The sequence below is a fragment of the Anastrepha obliqua genome, chromosome 4, assembly GCF_027943255.1.
Source record: "Anastrepha obliqua isolate idAnaObli1 chromosome 4, idAnaObli1_1.0, whole genome shotgun sequence".
Taxonomy (NCBI): Eukaryota; Metazoa; Arthropoda; class Insecta; order Diptera; family Tephritidae; genus Anastrepha; species Anastrepha obliqua.
In genome coordinates, this window is record NC_072895.1 from 101,987,707 (window position 1) to 102,011,701 (window position 23,995).

The 23,995-nt window shown below is 34.1% G+C and overlaps 1 protein-coding gene across 1 annotated transcript; it reads right to left on the bottom strand.

The window, feature by feature from the left end:
• Window positions 1–21,674, bottom strand: LOC129243907 (uncharacterized). Its single transcript, XM_054881345.1, has 3 exons — window positions 20,976–21,674; window positions 5,372–5,584; window positions 1–4,772 (listed from the first exon to the last, which is right to left on the bottom strand). The coding sequence occupies exons 1-3, from the start codon at window positions 21,052–21,054 to the stop codon at window positions 4,450–4,452; spliced, it is 615 nt and encodes a 204-aa protein (XP_054737320.1). The 5' UTR covers window positions 21,055–21,674; the 3' UTR covers window positions 1–4,449.
• Between the last annotated feature and the right edge of the window lie 2,321 nt (window positions 21,675–23,995).

Below are 23,995 nucleotides of genomic sequence, written 5' to 3' on the forward strand. Positions count from 1 at the left end.
TTTGCCACTTCGAAAAATAAGTACATACTTTTTATTTCCCATTTTCGAAAACATGCCATACACTTCAAAATTGTAGTGCGTGAATAAGTATAACTGTATGCCAGTTTGTGCACATACATACATGCATATGTATGTGACTATTTTTTGGTTTGCATTATCATTTAAGTACACACAAATTTACGATTTTCGACTTTTTTCTCAGCTTCATTACAAGTAAAGATAATCAAATTTTTCAAGGCATTTTGTTTTAGTGCTGCTGCTGCATTTGCTGGCTGCTGCTGCTAAAGAAGCTGCTACAATTTCCATTACATTTATTTTTTTCTTTTTCATTTTTGTTGCTATTTTCTTTATATAAGTTTTAATAAATTCTTTCAGCTATTAACAAGCATAGCTATAACTACAATACATACAATTTTCAATACAGTCCATCTACATACACAACTTTCAATATCCTAAATAAAAATTTGTACTCATGACAGCGTAAACAAGCAGTTATAATAGATTTTAAAGGATATTTTTTAGTATTCATATAAATATATATTTATGCGTGAATATTTTTTTAATTTAATTTTTTTTTTTTTTAATTTTAAGAAGAGGCATCAAAAATTATTCTATTTGCTACACACACATGTTTTACTGATTTTTAGTCAACAGAAATTTAAAAAAAAAAGTTTTAATATTTCAATAGAAAAAAGTTTTTCATTTCAGTAAAATTATTTTAGTTTGTTTTTAAAAGCATTTGCTAAAAAACATTTTTTTAATAAAATCTGCTACACTTGATTCGTTCCTATCTTTTTTATGTAAAATAATGGCACTTTTCGGTTTCACTGCTTTCTCTGTTACCTCCACATGCATTCTACATACGAGTACATGCATATCTATGGACAAGTACGCCATCAATTCCTTGACTCCCTTAATTAGTCTAGTCATTATTTAACTTATTTGTAGATGATCGCTCAACGCATACCGGCAGCCTACGCTTTCAGCAAATTTTCAGCGCTTGCTTTGAACATCTGCATTTTGTGGTTGCTAGCAAGTGCTAGAATGTGGCTTTTGGTGATTGGTTGGCATTTCGTTTGGGACATTTCTATTATAACTGCTGTTTAGGTTCCAAATTTCGTCGACAATACAAAATCCTTACAACGAGTACACAGTATGTATCTGTATTTGTAAATAAATACGGGTGTATATACGCATATATGTATGGAATTATATACTAAATCAACAGCTAAAGGTTTGAGTAAAAACTACTTTACTTATGACTGAATCGAGTATTTGGTTTCTCCACACCTTTTTCGCTTTAGAATACTCTTTATAACTCTTTTTAAAAATGTCACTTCTTTAGCGTACGTAAATACTTTATGTTTGAGTGTGCAAATATGTGATTGCGTAGAGTAACCAAAGGCAGTTTGAGAAGCAAATCGAGTATGCTTACATAAAAGAGGATGCAGGTATATTAAAAAAAAATTATATTTTATTAAATGATTTTTTGTCAAAGCAGAGAGTTCAAATATTTAGAAATACCTTTCGCATCCTTAACATGTCAACGAGAATGCACTTAAATATCCTCGAATTATGAAAATCCTAAATTTTCAGTATTCATCCATTAGACAAACTGATGCAATAGTTTTTCTGAACAGAATCTCCATTTGTGGAAAATTCCCACTTTAATTGCCCAACTTTAAGTAACTCTGCTCAAATTTAATCCTTTCAACTATTGAATGAATGCAGTTCTCCCCTCAAAATACTCATTAACAGCTTTTTACTAATATGTTACTTTATGTTCGCATTACCGGAAATTTCTTTAAAAAATCTCACAATACTCTGTATTATCTAACGGAGTTCTATGTTTATAAAACCACAATATTTCTACATTACACGAATATTTAAGTATAGTAAATATGTAAAATACTCTGAGGCCAAGAAAAGTATGCACTCAACATTTAAATCGAATTTAACAGCATAATTGGGTGTATGTACCCATTAAAATCACTATGCGTCGATTGCTGTATAGACATAACATAATTTTCGTTTATTAAACGAACTTTTGTACAAATTCAAACACCCTGCATAGCCTAGGCTTCTGTTATTGGGGATGTTTGGCACACAAATTGCCTCAAGTTACTCCACATTCGTGAAAATCTGTACTTAACCCAAGAAAGACTATTTTCATCGATTCGATGAACACGTGTTTTTTTATTGTTTGTTAGCTGTTAGTTTATATAAATTATACCAGTAATAAATAGTGACTTCTACGGCCGAAAGGTGTAAATATGAAAGAAAAAAATGGATTCAAAATGTTGTATTTTCCTACAAATGGCCAATGTTTGGCCAAAGTCCAATAAGGATGTAGGAATTGCAAAATCTGCAATACTTTGCTACTGGTTTTGCCATTGCTTAAAGCTTAGTCTGAAAGTAACCTATTACTCCTTGGAATTACATCTATGCATATAAGCCCATAAAGTAAATTTTCTGTCGAACATTTTTTAAGCTAGTGGCTTTAATTAAAGCTTTGTTAAAAAAAAAAATGTTTCTAGAATCTAAATGTGGTAGGGAACTTTTATTTGTAAGAAAACAAGTGTGGCGATAATTAAAGAAAAAAATGTAAATGCGACTTTGCAGTTTGGTGCAGAAAAATATAAAACAAAACTCTGCAGATATGTAACAAAAAACAAATTAGCTCTTTCTGTTTATCAAGCTCTTGATCCAATCTGGATTTCAATGCAATCTTTCAACTACTAGTCATTTTAGAATCCATATTAAGGAAAGTAGAGTTTTTGATTTATTGCGTAAAAGCTCATATTTTATTCGTTCCAAAGCAAACTCTGCTTAAGCCAGATTTGTGTTTTTTTGTTAAGTTTACAAAAACATGGAGAACGCCTTTACAGTTTTCAGTAAAAAAAAACAGGTGAACAGATGCAAATTCATATACTCGATGAACATCCCCTTAAAAGCTTTTCAACGCGAAAATTTGGTATTGTTATTTAAAGTAATTTGTGCTTATTTAAAGTACTTTTCTGATCGAAAAATATTTTATATTATTTGAAGTTATTTCACGCAAATTCATCGATTCGACTATCACTATCTTTAAGACATACCAAATATGAAATTGTCCTAGAGTTTTGCTCACAGTACGAATTTTATTTTGTTTGAAGATTTTTCACGAAAGTTCATCGATTCGACGAACACCGTCTTTAATAAATATCAAGTGGGAAATTTTCTGGAGTTTCGCTCACCGAAACTAATTTTATGTTATTTGAAGTTATTTCACGGAAATTCACAGATTCGACCAACATGGTTTTTAAGACATACCAAATATGAAATTTTCCCGGAGTTTTTCTCACCGAAATGAAGTTTATGTTATTTGAAGTTATTTCACGCATATTCATCGATTCGACGAACACCGTCTTTAAGACCTACTACATATGAAATTTTTCTAGAATTTTGCTCACCGAAACGAATTTTATGTTATTTTAAGTTATTTCACGCAAATTCATCGATTCTACGTACAGTGTCTTTAAGAAATTCCAAATATGAAATTTTCTTAGAGTTTTGCTCACAGAAATGAGATTTATGATATTTGAAGTTTTTTTACACAAATTTATCGATTCGACGAACACCATCTTTAAGAAATGCCAAATATGAAATTTTCCTAGAGTTTTGCTCACCAAAATGAATTTTATGTTATTTTAAGTTATTCCACGCAAATTCATCGATTCGACGAACACCGTTTTTAATAAATGCGAAATATGAAATTTTTCGATAATTTTGCTTACTGAAACGAATTTTATGTTATTTGAAGTTATTTTGCGCAAATTCATTGATTCGACGAACACCGTCTTTAAGACATATCATATATAAAATTTTGCTCACCAAAACTAATTTTATGTTATTTGAGGTTATTTGTGAAAATTCATCGATTCGACGAATACCGTCTTTGAGACTTGTCGAATATGAAATTTTCTTGCTCACCGAAACAATTTTTGCTTAATTGGAGATATTCGTACGAATTCATCGATTCGACGAAATCCATCTTAATGACAAAACAAATATCTCTCTAGGGCTGTATACACTAAAATAGTATTTATTTTGTTTGAAGACATTTTTTCTAGTTGCTTCACATACACATTGCATACATACACGAATTTTAAAATTACTGTTGTATTTATTAGTTTTTGCGTATGCTGGAATTTATACTATCATATGTACTTGAATACTAAGTATAAACATACATACGTACATATGTATGTCTGTCTATTTGTAGACGAGTATGTGCCTGTTTTATTTTTGTATTTGGTCTTCATCTATTAAGTATGCAAGTAGTCGTAGGTACTGGATTCAAAAAACGAAAAACAAAAAAACAATTATCCTCAGCTATAGTACAATTACAATATTTTTCTTTTACTTCTTTACACATATTCAGGTAAATAAGTTGAATACATTGAATGCCTAAAAAATGTTGTCTAAGCTAACAATTCCGAAGCTCAATTTATGCGCCAAGAGCGCTAATACCAGGCTGAGAGCGCTTGCGCTCACCATCGCCTGCTTATTGTCCGCTGCGGGTTGCTCACCGATTTCCAAAACTATATTCAAACGCACATTCTGTGGCATAATGGTGCAATAATATTCGCCTTTGGTCTTTTCGGACACTTTATCAATGACCAAATTCATGTCCTTGTCCAGGTGATAGCCAAGAGCGGCATCGACGAGTATTTCTCTGCCAGTGGTGATGGTGTTGTTGTTTTTAAACCACATTATCATATGTTGCGATTCTATTGAAATGGGGCCAAGCGTAAGAAAAAGTGAAAAGAGAATCAGTATTAAATATCGGGCACAAATGTGAGAAAAAAAGTTATGTTCTAATTAATGCTAAATGCTAATGCGGATTTGTGTGACTGTCGGTGAAAATGGAAATGGTGGATATTAGTAAGAAGGTGTAGGCGTCGACAGAGGTAGGGGTGGCGTTGAAAGGAAATCGTACTTCGCACACACAGATCAATCCAAGGAAAGGGTGTGTACAAAAAAATAGGTGTGAATTTCTATAAACGAGTAGAAGATAGAAGCACACATGTGCTTACTTCGAAATTAATTTACATATTTTGTTTTCATTTACATGATATATACGTAAATGCACGAGTATGTGTGCGCATATGCATGTGAAAATGTGAGTAGGTATGTACATATGGAAATATTGTTTGTTTAGTTATGTGATAATGAAGCTACGCTTTGCCAATGAATCATGCCAACCTTACAAATACCCTGTGCAAACGCAAGCAAATACAAGCATGCGTGTGTGTGTGTAGATGCATAAGTGTGTATTGGTATTTGCGTGTTTGGTTCCTCTTTTCCTTTTTGTTTCTTAATTACTTACCATTATAATTTTTAACTGGGCAATTCAAAATCACTTCGGTATCCTCTTTGGCGTACACAGTTTTCTTCTCCTCCTCAAAATATGGCATTAGTGTGGGCGCGGGTTTGACTGGCGCCTTCATGTTCTCAGGGCTCGATTCATCGTAGTAGTCTACGTCGACGCTGTCTTGGTTTTGCGATTTTTCACCTGACTTTTGGGCAACATCTGCTAGAACTACGAAAGAAAAAATATTGGCCACAGTTAATTAATTGCGTAGCAAATATGTAAAAGTTTTATGTGGCTTGTAATGGATTTTTAAGGGGTAAACAATATTTTGCATATATTACCATACGACAAAAATAAGCTATTTTTGTTATTCATTAAAAATGTAATACGCATGTGAAACTATCGATTTTATGTAGTCATACTGCATACTCAGTTTTTCGTTTTCTCATCAATTTAAATTTTTAAGCACTTTTAAGCTTTCAAGAACTTAATTTTTAATAAATAATTTTACATATTATAATATACTTACATATACTCACTCCATGGCATTGATATGGTTATAAAATGATAGCAGATATTTCCAGCTATTAAAAAATGTCCTTTACTTTTTGCCAGAATATTTTATTTTATTGCCATTGCATTAATTTTAATTCATAGGAGCAAAGTTTAACTATTTTTTTACATTTTTATAAAATATTTAAAAAAATTGTTATGTCTTTTTTTTGCAAATATTGCTGGTTATATTTTACCCCAAAAATAAGAGAAAACATAATTTTCTGCACTACACATACAATGTAATTAACGCCCCTTCTTTTGTTCGTATAATTAGTTACGGCTCTGGCCGCGCCTGAAAGTGTTCTGTAAAACATTTTACATTTGTACGCATGACTCACACTGTTAAAATAACACTCTCTGTTATTGCCATTAAAGTTGACTCAACTCCGTTTTGAAAGAGGGTATATGGGCAGAGAATGTATGAGATTTGACATAACAGCAATTTAAACATTTACTGCTGTATTTAGCTGTTGTAAACTGGTATTAATTGGTTAAGCTACTGCAGAAATTTCAAGCAACTGCTTTGCTTAAAAGATGCTCTTAGAGCTTAAAAGTGAATTACGCAAAGAATTAAGGTGAGGAAAAATGAATAAACAGATACTTCTATTTTGAATACGAACTACAAAACACATTTCATTCGATACCACATACATTTTTTAAGTCAGCTAAAATCGTAACTCGACATACATAAATCTTGATCGATTGACTTAAAATTTAAAATGGGCAAGTATATTCACAATTACACTTAGAAGTGCGGTTGGATTTTTATCTCCATTAGACATACTTTTTACTTTTAAAAATTTTCGAATTATTTTTTTTTTTAAGTTTTTACTATTGTTTTTTTAATTTTTACTCAACAAAACTTCTTCTCTACTTCTGTAGATATTTACATAGCTTAATGTAAAAAAAAACTCTAACTCATTTTTTGTTACTTTACAGGCGAAGCAAAGAACTGAACGTTAACTTAATCAGCACATGAAGAGTTCAATTAGAGCTTTGTTTATGTATTCTAGTTACTTTGTCCAATAATGCATTTAAAAACAAAAAACATTGAAAAACATTAAAGTCCATTAAAAAATCATTTTTGAAAAAGTAGGAGTTACGATATATAAGGTGTATTACGGTAATGATATACAAGGCGACGTAAAATTAATCATCCAATTTTGTTTTTGAATAACTTGACAATTTTGTTTTGACCTTTAGCCGCTCTATTGCTTTCCTGTTTGCATATTGCAGCTGTCTAACTCGCAAGTGTCAAATGTGATTGACATCCGATGCCAGTTCTAAGTCGACTCCGAACGGCCGACCCCAGATGTTTTTTGTGAGGAGTTTTTTCATGGCTGAAAAACTCTCGGAAGTTTGCTATTACCTGCCGAGGGGCGACGGCTATTAAAATAACCTTTTTCTCGTATTTTGCTGTTTCACGCACGTAGATTCGAACCTACGCACTGCTGAATGGAGTGATGGTGATCAATTTTGCGCCATCTTGTATAATGAACTTTTTTTTTGTCCACCTTTAATCGATTTACTAAAAATTCCAAATGCAGTTGATCCGCATGCGCGCACTTCGTAAACAGGCTTCGCAAGGAAGCTGTGCAGCTGCGAGTCTTTTAAATGACTTAACGAAAGAAAAATTTATAATAATAATACTGTGTAGTAAAGAACTCTTTCAGAACTTTCATTTATTTCATTGTTCCGCTGAATAAAGTTTACAAAATGTATTACTTTTTTACTTAAATAATTACACTGTGTAACAGCCAAAAAGAGACCAGCATGCGGTTTACCAATCAAGAAAGAGGAAGAGCTCTTTAATATTGGACCAGCTACCGTCTTTTCTCTAAATGTCATAATTTGTTTTGGTTTTTTTTTTTTGCGTGTATTGGAGTTTTCTTAATTTGGTCTCAAGTTGATCTTCGAATTATTTGAAAAAAATATTTATATATTTATTTATTTTTTTTTTATGATACTACTTTCTATGTGAATTTACAAGTTTTCGAAAATTTTTGGAAAAAATAATTTTTTCGATGCAAAAATAGTACGAAAATTCGACCCAAATATCATTTTTTGTTAAGCTTTTTATTCCGCGAACTTTTTTTTCATTTGTTTTTAATTCATATAGAAATTGTGGCATTAATCGGGAAAATCGGTAGAGACAGCTCTACATAACCTTATTTACACGGCAGAGAGTTCACTGCACAAACAGGAATTTACTTTAGCCGCTTTCCTTGATATTGAAGGGGCCTTTAACAATGTTGAAGGGGGGGCAATTACTGCAGCACTCACTGATCTTAGGGTAGAACCGGGCTTGGTAGGCTTCATTGGCAAAATGCTAAATAGCAGAATCATTGAAGCGGAACTAGGAGAATCGGTGCTCAGGAGATCGGTAAGTAGAGGTACACCGCAAGGTGGAGTCCTCTCACCGTTTTTATGGAACGCAGTTGTAAATAAACTTCTGTTAATACTGGAATCGGTGGGCTGTAAGGTGATAGCTTACGCCGACGATGTTGTTATTGCTGTCTCTGGTAAATTTGTATCTACATTAAGAGACCTAATACAAAATGCTCTAGATATACTTTCTAGGTGGGCAGGAAAGTGTGGTCTAGGAGTCAACCCAGACAAAACACAACTCATATTGTTCACTAGGAAACACAGAATCCCTCAGCTAAGTCCAATTACGCTCAAAGGGGAAGCTCTTGTGATTTCGGAAGAAACCAAGTACTTGGGACTAAACACAGATAGGAAACTGACTTGGAAGTCAAACACCTTAGAAAGGGTCAGGAAAGCGAACCTAGCTTTTTATGCCTGTAAGAGAGCTTTAGGGAAGACCTGGGGAATTAAACCTAAGGTTGCTCATTGGCTCTACACTGCTGTCGTCAGACCCATTCTTCTATATGGAAATGTTGTCTGGTGGTGTGCTATGCAGAAAAAAACCTATTCTAATTTATTGAATAAGGTGCAGAGATCAGCGGAACTAGCAATATGTGGCGCCATGAAAACCACGCCATCCATGGCTTTGGACATCATGTTACATCTGCCACCCCTAGATCTCTTCTGCAAATACTCAGCGGCCTGCGCCGCTTTAAGGCTCAAAGCGAGCTCACAATGGAGAACTGCCACACATGGACATTCAACCATTTTAGACTCCTACACGGATATACCCAGTGAATGTGATTATCACCCTCCCATTCTTTGCTTCGAAAGGAATTTCCTAATGAAAATCCCTTCTAGGCTGGAATGGCTTGAAGAAGATCCAACACCGAACACACCCGTTAAGATCTACACGGACGGATCCAAAATGGACACCGGTGTAGGATCAGGGTTATTTTGCGAAGAGCTTTCTATTAGTGAATCCTTTAAATTACCGGATCACTGTAGCGTTTTTCAAGCGGAAATAAACGCTATTCATGAAGCCTTGAAATGGTTAAAGATAAACAGAATATCATCAACGGATATCTGCATTCTATCAGACAGCCAAGCTGCCCTACGAGCCCTGGATGCATACCAAACAACACCAAGGAGTGTCTTACGTTGTCGCCAATCTCTAAATGAGATGGCCAAACAATATCGTATAATATTATGCTGGGTCCCAGGCCACAGAGATATACCAGGGAACTGTAGGGCAGACCAACTTGCAAGAGAAGGTACCTGCATGCCAGACATAAGTAATTTTATGGAGATACCTCTCGCAACTTGTAAGCTTCTCATTAAGGACGTACTAATCCATTCTGCAAATCAGAGATGGATTAGCGCTAACACCTGCGAAATTGCTAGGCAAACATGGCCAAGGCTTAATTTACGTCTGCCCAAGAGTATCATAAAACTGAGTAGACTTCAAATCAGGACCTTAGTAGAGGCCCTCACAGGACATTGTCTCATAGGAAATCATGCAGAGAGATTAGGCGTATACACGCATGATTTCTGTCGTAGCTGCAGAAATGAGGAGGAATTGGAAACAATTCAACACCTCTTTTGCACATGCCCGGCTCTATCCAGAAGCAGAAACCGATTTTTAAAATCGTACTTCTTAACGAACATAGATAATCTATACACTTTAGGTATCAACAACCTTTTACGCTTTGTCAAAAGCTCAGGATGGTTCAGTATGGAAAGGGAAATGTAGCCCAGCCCCCGCGGCTCACAACGGACCCATTCCGTGGTCTAAGTGGCATCGTTGTCTCTATGTGCGATGCGGCTGCCAAACCTACCTACCTATGGCATTAATAAACAAAAAAATGTTGGTTTTTTGTATTCAGGTCACTGACGCCGATGCTACAATGGCCGTCGATTGAGAAGTTTCGCTGCGACCTTCCTGGAAGAATTGAGTGTGCATCCGCCATTTTATTTTTTATAATAAAAAAAAAATTTTTATATTATTTTAATGTATAAATAAACTGTATGCCAATTTTGAAAAAAATATATTGACTTCTTCATTTTAAATAATTTTAATGAAAATCAGGGAAAATATGGCCGTTAACAGGTATCCCTTAAATAATTACACTAAAGAGACAAGCATGCTGTTTAGCAATTAAGGAAGAGGAAGCCAGCTGCCGTTTTTTCTCTAAATGTCACAATTTATTTATTTTTTTGCTTTTGGTTTTTTTTGCAGTGTATAGGAGTTTTCTTAATTTGGCCTCAAGTTGATCTTTGAATTATTTGAAAAAAAAAACTCGTATAAAGGTATATTTACTTTTAAAATTGTTTATAAGAATCTTTAAAAGAATTTAGTGACGCATATTTTTGTGGAAGATTTTAACTCAATATTTTTTACACGTGTGGCTTATTTTGACTATTACTTAAAAAATTCGGAAAAATATTAAATTTGCAGCGTCAATGGAAGGTGCCATGAAAATACTCCCCTCAAAATTTGAGTTGGTGCCTTTTCCAACGAAAAGATTGTGCGACAACGGACAAAAATAAGCCAATAATTTGTTTCTAACACTACCCAATCCATCTTTTCGCCAATGAATTACAATACATACAGAAGGGTGTCTCACAAAAAATGTTATAGTTTTTCAACCATTTTGTGAAATATAATATGATATTATTAAACGAAAAAATAAAAACGAGAAAAATTATATTTTATTAATTTTTATTTTTTTCGTTTATAAAGACGTGGCTATTTTAGTTTGCATAATTTTGTTTTTTTATCTTACAACGATTGCTACTAAAATATGATCGCCAAATTAGTGACTTTTAGCACCTTAAGCTTAACTTGAATTTTTTTCTACATTTTGGTATGCATTTTCTGAAATCAGTATTCATATTTTAACGAATTTAACGGTTATGTTCTGAGGCACTTAACTTTCTTTTTTTCGTGCTGAGGCAAAATGAAACGCAAATAATTTTACTCGCATATAGAATAGGCGAAAAGCTACAAATAAAATAGCGGCAAAAATGCGTCAGAAAATACTCAAAAGGAAGGTCAATTAAAAATTCCCAGCCAATAATGGGCCAATGGGTAATTTAATGAATTTAAGTACGTGTGAGCATGTATGTATGCCCATATTGGATTATTTATACATACATATGTATGTATGTATGTGTTTTTGTATATATGTAAGTACATATGTAGTTGCCATTAAGGGTTAAAATGGATAAAAATCGTTAAAAAGATTAAAAAGTCATGAACAAAACAACTGTTAATTTCAACAAAAAACAGAACAAGAAAAAAATTTGCCGTACACAATTTCTGAATTCCTCAATTAAACAAAACAAAAAACAAAAAAATTAAAAATATTCTCAAATGTCGTGTTGAGCATGCGTAAATACATTGCGACAAAGATATCATGTAAATAAATGTAAGCATGTGAGTGCATACATACAAACATACACACATAAGTATGTACATAAGTACGCGCGCATGTGTGTAAGTACTCTGGGTGCACATGAGTACAGCACTTAGATCGAGGAGAAATTGAGAAGAAGAAAAAACAAGCACGCACACACAAATAATTATAATGAAGCAATTAAACATTGAAATAGCTTAGTGGTGGATTATGGCATATTCGATGAATAGAGTTCCAGTAGCTAACCCGCTCATTGGCATGCTACTGTGGCAAAGCGAACTTGGAAGTGCATACATGCGTCACATACATCCATGCACACAAGCATATAAACAGATGTACGATATGCAAGAATTTATGTTGTGTACGCTTAGGAAAATAAGTACAAAAATACATGTGTGTGTGTTTGTACAGTGGTGGCAAACTAACTGGAGCTAATGGTAGTATTTTAATTAGCATAACACACATGCGTACATTTTTCATAGCAGGAATGAATCTTCAGTTGCAATTTGTGATCTTTGAACTCATTTACAAACTAATTTTGAGAGACAGCGTAGGACAATTCTTTGGTGATAATATTAGTTTGCGGAGAAAGAAATCCAATATTTTTGCATACATTTTTTGCGCAAATGGTTTAAAACTGTTATGGTCGATTTTTAGCTTCTTGGCGATGCCACGACTACTAACATGCCGGCCACTGTGATTTTATCAACTTTTTCGACATTTTTTTTAACATCAAAAATGTCTGAACCCAAGACCAGGGATGCATTTACGCTTTTATTAAAGAAAATCTGTAAAATGAACCGAATTTTCAATTTTCTGACTTTTCTGGAACAAATGAAAAACAGCAAAATAATCTTTTTAGTGTGAAATGCTACCTTGACAACGAGCATCAACTTTCAATTGTTTGATTGATACTTTAAGAGATATCAATCACTACAGCCATCTACCGAGAAAATCATGGATTTCTTTTTCCCCAAACTAATATTTTGTGACTAAATATTTTGTGACTAACTAAATTAAATATTTGTGAAGTGGAAGTATGGCTCTACATAAAATATGTTTGTTTAGCTTGCCTAGACAGCCATTTAAACGAAGTTTTATTCTTCTAATAAAAAAAAAAGTCACTGCGAAATTAAACTGTGATTTTGAAGAAATTTCAAAAAGAAACCAGCACAAGCTCACTTTGTCGAATAGCTGTTCTGCTCTTAATATAAATTAAAATTGTTAATAAAACATAATTTTCTATAAAAAATGTGTGCCCTTTAAGTAATAAACAAAATATTTAGCAAGAGGAACTTCGTAAGAAAAGGAAACGCTAAACTATTCTGGGGGGTATGTGACCACGAAAGCCGTTCCTGTACATAAATGAGCAAGAAAGCTTCATTGAAAACATAGATTTACAAAATATTATACTAATCGGACATTTTTGATTGAGAACAACGTCTGCTTATCCAATCGTACTGCACGTCCATCAACGCTTGGTAAAAGCAGGACTGCAAAGCAAACTTGGATGTGGGTGATAGATTACCAGGTTTGGCCAATATGCTATGGTCAAGATCAAAATTGTGCGAGCAACTTTGTCAACGGGCACTCGGAAACCGAATTCCGTCCGCTCATTTCACACGTATTCGCACACTCATCCAATCCACGTATTCGCAATCCACTCATTGTTGTTCAAACAGCAACCAAGCAACATAAGCGTATATTGTGTTGATTCTTTTCGTATATCACCAACACAATCTCACCTTTTTTTATAAAAAAACTGCTGTCATAACCCCGGGGACGTCAGCTAACCAACTGAGTTTTTCAAATTCGCTGAGAATCAATTAACCGTCTGATCTTGACCACACCTTCTGAATACTTTTCAAAATGAGGACTGCTAATTACCTTAAGACTTCAGTTCAAAGCAAAGAAGAGAATCGAAGTCGGGTACTGACAAATCAGCTCGATTGGCAACTGAATGGAAATCCGTTTTATGGTGTATTAAATCAATAACTGAAAAACTTCCCCGATTCCCATTCACAGAAAACAATTCTAAAACACTATTCTCTGTGGTTGCAGGAGATGTCGACAAATTCAAGGTGTCGCGTTGGTACTTGCCTTCGAAAATTGACGAAATTCAGTTTCTAAAATGATCCAAGGAATTCTGACTTTTCTACTATAAAGCAAATGTTAAGAGAATCATGAGTTAACATAGAAATCCCATTAGGGTTTTTTTTGGATCCAAAAGCTCACATACGGCCAATCATGCGCCTCATAAGACTGATTAGAATTGAGAGGAATCGCATGCGTATGGAACTCAATAGTCGGCCAATGTGCTTTTTATCTATTGCAGTGAGCGCTATGCCTAGGGTTTTCTGTCTATAATTTGCAAGCGCATATTATTTCAATCAGCTATTATACAAGGTGGCGCAAAATTATTCACCCTATGGGAAGATTTATAATGTTTGCAAATGATGTCGTTCGATCACTTTTGACACTTGTGAACTAAACAGCTGCAGTCAGTCCACAAACAGACAAGCAATGAAGCGCGTAAAAGTCAAAATAAAGATTTCAATCACTCAAAATCAGTTTTTTCTATTTAGTAAAAAAGTTATTCAAATCAAATTTAGCGTCACCTTGTATAATTCTAAATATGTGTGCTGCCTTTTGGTCAGTTAATACATGCAGTTGGGTCTAATGCAAAAAATTACGCGCCTTTCGCTTAATCAGATCGAAACTGCATTCGTTTTGGCATTAGATATCTTAATGTGCTTGCTGCACACCGCCAGCAATTGCGGCACCCACCTGTCCGACACCATTTTCACCAAAAAATTACAAGAATCAGAAGCGTGAGATGCAAGCTTTTTCTCAAATTTTTATTTAACTTTTGTTTTAGGTAAACCTCTTTAAGGTCGATATAATTTTCCTAGCGTCTGGTATTTCTCAACTCTTCATGGACTTTCAAATACGTCTCATTTTCGGCAACAACTTCTTTAATTGAGCTAGATTCCAATTTTTGGCCGGAACCTCGTTGTTTGAACTGAATTCCTGGGAGTCACATTTTCATGCTAGGTAATAGAAGACAGTTTGAGGTAACCAGGTCGGGCAAGTACGAGGTAAAATAAAAAAAATAAAAACTGCTTAATATTTTTCGGTAAACCTGTTTTATTTTTCAATATAGTCTCCTTTTAGGCTTATACACTTCATCCAGCACTGTTCTATTTTAGAAAACTTGGATTTGTCTAAGTCTGAAAAATAGTCATTCGTTTCTGCAATCACTGCCTCGTTTGCCTTTTTCTCGCGAGCCATTTCTTCAAATTGGAGAACAAATAGTAGACCGAGGCATCCGAGGTAGCCAAGTGTAGGGAATAGGGGGGATGTGAAATGCATTGGAACCCTATTTCCATTAATATTGCAACCACAACTGCTACTTCCTCGATTTAAACGAATGCCAAACACAAAGAAATAGGCCGATCTGGCTGAAACTTGTTGTGTGTCCTTAAAAAAAGCAATATTATATATTTATTATAATTTTTTTAATTTTAATAATTTTAAAAATAGCGCTGAAGTTGATCCTCCCGAAAAATTGGACCTAGACGGTGTTGCCCATTTTGGCTCTTCTATTTATTTGAAACACAAAAACCAAAAAAATTATTAATCAGTATGACTGTAGCTATGTCCCGTACTAGAATAAAAAAAAATCATAAAATGGCGCGGTTTTGAATTTTACACTCTAAAAATCGTTTTTTTCCGTTTGTTAATTAAATAAATAAATAAATTCGAAATAATTGAAATAATAATATGATTCTAGTACGGGCGATAGCCATTGATGTTGCGAACAACATATTAAAATTCGATTGGGTTGAAGAGTTTTTTTTTTACAACACCAGCCCGAAAAAATCGTTTCGAGATAAATGAGTTCAAACTTTGAGAGTGGTTATTTTCCATTGATGCCGCCACGTGACGAATCTGACCCTAGCTGCTGAAACTGCTGTAGAATCGAAAATGCTGGGAATATCCTTCCAAAAATTTGACTGTATATTCTTAAAAGCTTATACTTTCGAGATATCAAAAGAAAAAAATATACATTTTTTGAAAATTCTAAACCACCGGGACCCTTTAACCCGGTGAAACAGCACTTTTTTTGCTTAGTGGTGTCTCCTTTAATATTAATTGCACCGGACTATATAGCAATGCCCACTGATCGTAATTTCTTCTATTTAGAAAAACTCTCAAAAACAAAAAACTTTGAGCAGTAACTAACAGCCTTTTTTTCATCGTAACACTTTTGCCCGAAAAGTCCCTTGGTTTGGCTGCCTTTTGGTCTGCCAATACATGCAGTTGGGTATAATGCAAAAAATTACGCGCCTTTCGCTTAATCAGATCGAAACTGCATTAGTTTTGGCATTAGATATCTCAATATGCTTGTTGCACACCGCCAACAATTGCGGCACCCGCCAGTCCGACACCATTTTCACACTTAACTTACCGTTTAAAATAATTATGGCCATTCACGTTTCTACTTGTACATTACCGGAACGACCTGGATTTGTATCCGGCCAAGGACTGTCACTTTAGCAGCAATTTACATGCTCTTACAACAATAACAATTTCGGGTACATTGACACGCCTGTTGTCTGTGGCTCGAAGTAATAAAAAAGAAATAAGGGAAATATATTATTCGACCACATCACCTTATATAGTTGCCCACCGCTGTATGAACATGTGCATAGTATCTGCGAGTGTCTCTATTCGAAACCATTCACGTGTATAAAAAGTTTACAAAAACTGATATTCAGGCAATTTTTTATGTATGTATGTAAGTATCTATGCATACGTGTATTATGTACAACTATGCGTAAGTATGTTTTCACTTGTATGTACGCATGTATGTTAATTTGTTTGCGCATTTCCGCCCCTCGGTTTGGCCGTTTTTGCCATTGCGATTACTGTATTTCTATTTCTGTTTCTATTTCCAATACCATTTTCATTTCCATTACTTAGTAAGTTTGTAATTTTTTTAATATGTCCATTGATTAGAAAAAATGCATTTCTGCATAAATATGCAACTATGCAACGATGCATATACTATGTATGTGCATGTGTAAGTGTGTTGGTTTGAGTGTGCGCGCTCTTTAATGGTGTATTAAATTCTTATCACAACACACAAAATTGCTTCACAGCATGCGAGCTTTAGGAAAGCTGCTGCCGCTGTTGCCAATGCTGCCACTGCGCGCACTGCTGCTGTTCCTATGTTTGACACGACGAAATGCCATAACATAGTTTTGCTGTGTTGCCGCAAAACACAAAAACGAAATGTTAATAAATATATGTATCTATGTACGTGCACTTGTACATATGTATAGGTATATATATGTATGCGAGTACATGAAATAAAAGTTCATGAATAGACGTATATTTACTCGTACATATCTACACAGGCGCATATGTATGTACATACAAACATTTAAACACACATTTTTCTCCCCGACTAGCAGCGCAAAACTTGCAATATTGGCAAAACGAGATGCAAATTCTGAGAATTCAAGTTTTATTTGCCATATTCAAATTTCATTGTTTGTTTTTTTTTCACTTTTTTTTGGTAGCTTGAAAAATTTAAACAACGGAATATTATGATTTTACAATTTTTTTTCTATTTTAACATCTTATTTTGAACAAACTTAAAATCCTTACTCTCGGTCGCTCTTTTCGTGCATGCTTAGCTGGCCACAATTGAAGAGTTTCTTAATCTCCACAACCACCAGGAATCAGGATGTCAAAGTCCTTTTACAAGCAGAACAAACCATGTTTTAAATTTAACTTTTCTTGCAAACTGAAAAAATTTTGAGAGAGAGAAAGAGCGATAGTGTGGGAATGAGTGCCGACATTTTTATTCGGCCTCCGATCCTAATGGCATATCTCCATAGGGAAACAGTTGTTATCGATTAGCTGTCAATTTGCTTGAGCCATGTCAACACATACATTGATATTTAATTTTGTGTGTGGGCTTTTGAGTTCTTACACAAGGTGGCGCAAAATTAATCACCCTATGGGAAGATTTATAATGTTTGCAAATCAGATTTGACATAAATTCCTCGTGCCGTTCTTTTTCTGATTTCAATGTGCTTTACTAGTACCTACTACAAAGTGGCGCAAAATTAATCACCCTCTCGGAAGATATGTATATTTTTGCAAATTAAGTCAATCATATTTGATCCTTATGAACTAGACAGCTGCTACAAACAGACAAGCAATGTAGCGCGTAAAGTTCAAACTAAAGATGTTCAACATTCAAAAACTTTTGTTTTGTATTTAGTAAAAAAGTTATTCAAAAAAGAAATTTGATGATTAATTTTGCGCCACCTTGTGTAAGCGTTTGTGGAATGGCGTCAATCAAGTATGCTGTTCATTGCATTGAAGCGCTTAAAAATTAAAAAAAAAATGCAAAAATAGCCGAAAAAAGGAAAAAAATCATCATAGATCAATACGTTTTATTGTGTTTTAGGAGCAAATAGAACTCACGCAAACAAAATGACTAAAAACAAGATGCCGCAAATTAACAGTTTGCGCTCATTTCAATTATAATGCTATGACGAGAGTTTTGGGTACTTATCAAGATATTTATCCTGATGTTTCTCGCTCATCATGAGAAATTAATGGGAGACCATTGGCAATATATTGCCTGATATGCATAGGATAACAAGATATATACTTTTGCCTGCGAAGATGTGGGGTAAGATAATAAATCAAAAGCGGGGAAAATATTCACTCAGTTATGCAATAATTTTAAAATGTATGAAGTTTATCAAAAATGTTTTAATAAGTCTCTTCTAAAAATATGTATTATGAATTCAGATTTTGGGGGCCACTGAACCAAAATACTAAAATAAATATTTAACAGATCAATACCTTCCTGCTTTAGTAGCAGTTTTCTGTGTTTCAAGCTATAATAACTCCAATATAAGTTCAAACTGAGGGCCATAGTAGCCATATCAGCCATAGCCTTCTTAACTAGGCTTGTAATTTGAAATGAAAATAATTTCAGCGATATGCCAAGTGCCATCTAAATTTGTTTTTGAACAACTGTATAATACTCAATGAGCGCTCCATTGCTTATCTCTTTGTATTCTGCAGCTGTCTAGCTGACAGCTTACAAGTGTCAAATATGATTGACGTACGACGCCATTTCCCAAAATTATACCCTTTCTGATGGTGTAATCAATTTTGCACCATCTTCCACTATATATTTAAGTGAAGGTCAGATGATTTCTGAATATCGAAACAGAAAAAAAAGACATCAATTATGGAGAAAACTGAAATTCGTGCCGAGGTTAGGGGTCGCACAAAGCAGAAAAAACATTATTGATCATTATGGAAGAAATGCCAGCTGTTTACAGCTTGCCTTGCCCATGAAAAGCAATGCTTCATTAAACCCATAGTATATGTTTACATATACATATGCGACATCAAACAAGCTAGAAAGTCAATATACGAGTACTCAAAACATCACGCAGACCTTGCAATTGAAGTATCGTCCTCACATATTACTGAAAAAGTCGAAAAACTTGCTTTAAAAGTTGCACGTTTGAACGAGCAACATAGAGCAAAAATGACACTTAGTCATCTACGACCGTCTTGAGAAACTTGGTATGTCCAAGGCCAAGGCAAGGTGGGTGTCACAAATTCTCAGACCACTACAGAAGTAACAGCGTGACGAGTTTTTACGCTAATTTTGGAATTTCTGTAGTCAGAGCTGGGATTATTTTATGAACCGGGGATGAAACTTCACTTTGCCACTATGAGTCTGAGTCAGTGCAGACGTTGCACAAGTCGCTACAGTGGCACAAAAAAGGTACGTAACATCTAATGAGTTATGACAACTGCTTTTTGTGATGCAGAAGTTAATTCCTTGGTCGATTTCATAGAAAAACATGTCAATATTACTGCTAGAAAATCCATATCATGATAATAAGAAAAAATATATATATACAAAAATGAAATCAAGGCATGTTTCTTTTGCACGCAAATGCGCACTTCCACCAGAGTCATGTTGCCAGGACTGCCCTACACAATTCAGGCTACGAAATGCTTAACCTTTCTAGCTTTGGTTCAGATTTGACTATTTCCGATTATGAGTTATTTTCAAAAATGGAAATGGAATGATTGAGTTATTTTCAATAATGGCAAAAAGCTAAGTGAAAAGAAATTTCAAGATGAAGTTGGCTATATTTGTCTATTTTGAAGTCGTAAAGATAATTTATTGTGCATCTAATGGATATGAATTTGTTTTATTTCATTATGTTTTATGATACTTAAATTTGATTTAATAGAAAATATAATAAAAAATAGAATTTAATTTTTTATTTATTATTATTATTTTATAATTTTTTTATTTAATCTCGCAATAAAATTTTATTTTATGTCACGATAAAATTAAAATAAAAAGATTAGAAAGAATGAAATTATTTTATGAATATAAAAATCACATAAATCAGCTTTTGAAAACTTTTTTTATGAATAAGCCCATTAGAACTCAACGAATTCATTTATATTCTAATTTTTTGGCAACGAAAGCATTTTAAATTTTAGTGCAGAACCAAAAATTTCTAATATCCATAAATTCTTTTCAAAGATGGATATAAGCTCGAAAGTCTTAATTCAAGTAAGAAAAAAGTTAATTGATATTTTTTAAAAGGAAAGTGATTGATTTTATGTTCGAAACTTTTTAGGTCAAATTTTCACCCTATGTTTTTCAATACATACATATATATGTACATAAGTATGCACGTAGATAGATTTTAAAATCGCTTAAATGTTTTTAGTGGAGCAATATCGGCCATATGTGCACGAGTAGAGACAAATGTGTATGCCTCAATGTTGAACCAAGAAGTCACTGCCTTCATTGGTATTAAATACGAGTAGTTACGTCAAATATTTACGCTAATCCAATATGCAATCTTAAAATCCTCAAATTGTGCGCACACTTCGCACACACACACCGTTCACACACACACACAAATATATCTTAAAAACACCAAAAGAGCATAAAAAGTAGTAATAATGTCCTTTACACACCTTTCATTCGTTGAAGGACAACTTTTAAATGCCGACTATGTATGTATGATACCCACACACATACATACATACGTATAAGTACATTACATGTTTCGGCAAAATGCTCTCCAAGCAAATCATGGCATACACGCACTTCAAAAAATTGTGTGGAAAAAAAAGCAAATGTTCCCCCTCCTACTAATTGCGAAATTTAATATTTTGTTCAGTTCGCATTCACATACCAGAACTATTTAGGCACCCAAAAATAACCCATCCCAACAGCAGAGCGGCGGAGACTGCATTGTTGCGCACTGATGTCATGGCTGGCTGGCTGGCTGGCTAGTTGGCTGACTTCCCCGAAGTGAAAGAGAAAATTTCGATAATTTGTACCAATTGACAATCTGAGGAATCTGCTGATGAATGCAGATAGATAGATAGATAATCACAAGCAGCTGCCGTATGAACAAATTCAAATTAACGCGTTTGCACTGCCACTCGACGATACTTTGAACAGCAGCCACAAAAACCACTTTTAATGCACTTGAATTTATTTTAATATTTTTTGATTATTTTTTTTTTAATTTTTTTTAAGCACCACTCTTATTTTAATAAATATTTTTTCCAGTTAAGAGGACACCGTGTTTTTTGTTTGAATGCACACCAACGAAGGCGGAATGTTTTGATGGTTTTTTTCGCACAGCCACAGCGAACTGAATCACTACATTCGAAATATTTGTACTCAGGCGAATCGTTTTGTCGTTGCCGTTGCCGTTGCTGTTGCTGTTGGCTTTGCTGTCGTTGTCGTTTGTCGTTATTGGTCGTTGGTATGTTTATTTGTTTGTTTGTACACATTAATATACGCATACATATGTATGTGCATACATACTTGTATGTATATGTAAGTATGTCAGGCGTAGAAATATGAAAGAATGACGTGAGACTCCTCTGCGCGAAGAATACCCAATATTTCAGCATACGAATGAAGTATCTACCCAACCTATGGATGCATGCACTAATGTCTCTGTGTGTGTATGTGTGTGCATATGTTTGTGACAGCGGGTGCGGGTGTGTTTGTGTATGCATTTCTTGTTAATAAAAACCAAAAAACAAAAAAAAACAAAAACAAAGCCGAAAAAGCCAAAGTCACCACACTGCGGCGGCATGCGCCGAAGCTCCAGTATCAATAGAATGGCTATGCCACCACCATCATCGTCGTTGTCGTCGTCGTCGTCGTTACCATCCCTGCCGCCACCACCGTCGCACCCGCACCATAGTCATGGGCATTAACAAATGATTTTTCCCCGTTCAATACTTGCAAATGTATATTTCCTGGGTGCGTATTCTGTATAAAAGTTCGCTGGTATACCAGCGCGTATAAAAGTTATGCCATGCAATTTATAACAGCAAGCAGTATAGCACTGAAAATGCAGATACACATACGCATGCACTCGTTGAGCATCTCTTTCAAACACTTTGCCGTAGCATACAGAACTGGGCGGAAGCACTCGCAAGCATAAAAGCTTCGTATAGTGTGGAAAAGCGGAAAGCTTTTTGCCCGGGTTTTAGCTTTTATTATGTACGACATTTTCCTCGTACTGTGTGTATGTGAGGTTGTGTACTAGGAAACATTTCATGCTTCAAAATATGGTCACTGCTAAAGTTGTTTTAAAGAAGAGCTTACCAAAGTTTGGTTGGTTTTACCTTTCATTTGAAGTTAAATAAATCGATTTATGTGAAATTTTGTGAAGTAAAGAAAAAAATTAATTATGAAATTTTACAATATTAAGTGCATACATAATAGACGAATCATTTTTATTTATATTTTCGTGTGTTCATTGCATCACCAAAAAAAAATTCCATTAGAATTCTAACATTTATAATATTTTAACATTTTTGTCGAAATATTTTGAAAAATTTTCGGAAAACTTTTACGATTTGCTCCAAAAAGCCAGGTTTTTTAGTAGAAAAGATGTGTTTTTTTAATAAAATTAAATTTTTTTAATGTTATACAATAATTTTTTTTAATAAAATTATTTTTTTTTATTAAAATGATTTTTTTTTTAATAAAACTATTTTTTTTAATTAAATTAGTTTTTAGCCATTTGCCCCCAAAAGATTAACTTAGATAACAAAAGAGTTTAGAAGAACTGCATACACATTTTATTTGAATTTTTTTGGAAATCGATAGGGAAAAGCTGAAGAATGCATCTAAGTCTTTATCGGCTTATACTCCCGATTTTTTTAATAAAATTACTTTTTTTTAATACAACTAAATTTTTTTGTGATAAAATAATTTTTTATTTTTAATAAATTTTGATTTAATTTAGATTTTTTAATTAAATTAGTTTTTAGACATTTTTTCCCCGAATCGGCTTATACGCCAGCTTTTTTAAATAAAATTAATGCTTTGTTTTTAATAAAATAAAAGTTTTTTTTGTAAAAAAATAATTTTTTTAGTACATTTTTTTATTTTTTTTTTATATTTTTAATAAATTTTTTTTTCATTTTTTGAATGAAATAATGCTTTTTAATAAAATAAGTTTTTATTTTCAATAAAATATTTTTTTTAATAAAACAATGTTTTTTTTTTGAATAAAAGTAGTTTTTAGCCATTTTCCCCCAAAAGATTAACTTAGATAACAAAAGAGTTTAAGATTAGAAGGACTGCATACAAATTTTATCAACGTAATCAAGAAGGTTTTAAGACCGAAGCGTTTTCCTGTAAGAACAAAGACGGCGATCTGGTGACTGACGTACAGAGCAATCTTAAATTATGGAGGGAACACTTCTCGAACCTGTTAAACGGTGACAGCTGCGCATGTCATAGAGAATGTGAAGATCCCGATACCCCAATCGTTGACGACGGAATTGTCGTTCCGTTACCCGACCATGACGAGGTGAGAATAGCAATATCACGGCTAAAGAACAACAAAGCCGCGGGCGCCGACGGACTGTCGGCTGAGCTATTCAAACATGGCGGCGAGGAGCTGGTAAGGTGCATGCATCAGCTCCTATGCAGAATATGGTCGGATGAAAGCATGCCTGCCGATTGGAATTTAAGTGTGCTCTGCCCAATCCATAAGAAGGGCGATCCTGCAATTTGTGCCAATTACCGCGGGATTAGTCTTCTAAATATCGCCTATAAGGTTCTAGCGAGCGTATTGTGTGAAAGGTTGAAGCCCACCGTCAACCAACTGATTGGACCTTATCAGTGTGGCTTCAGACCTGGAAAGTCTACCATCGACCAAATATTCACAATACG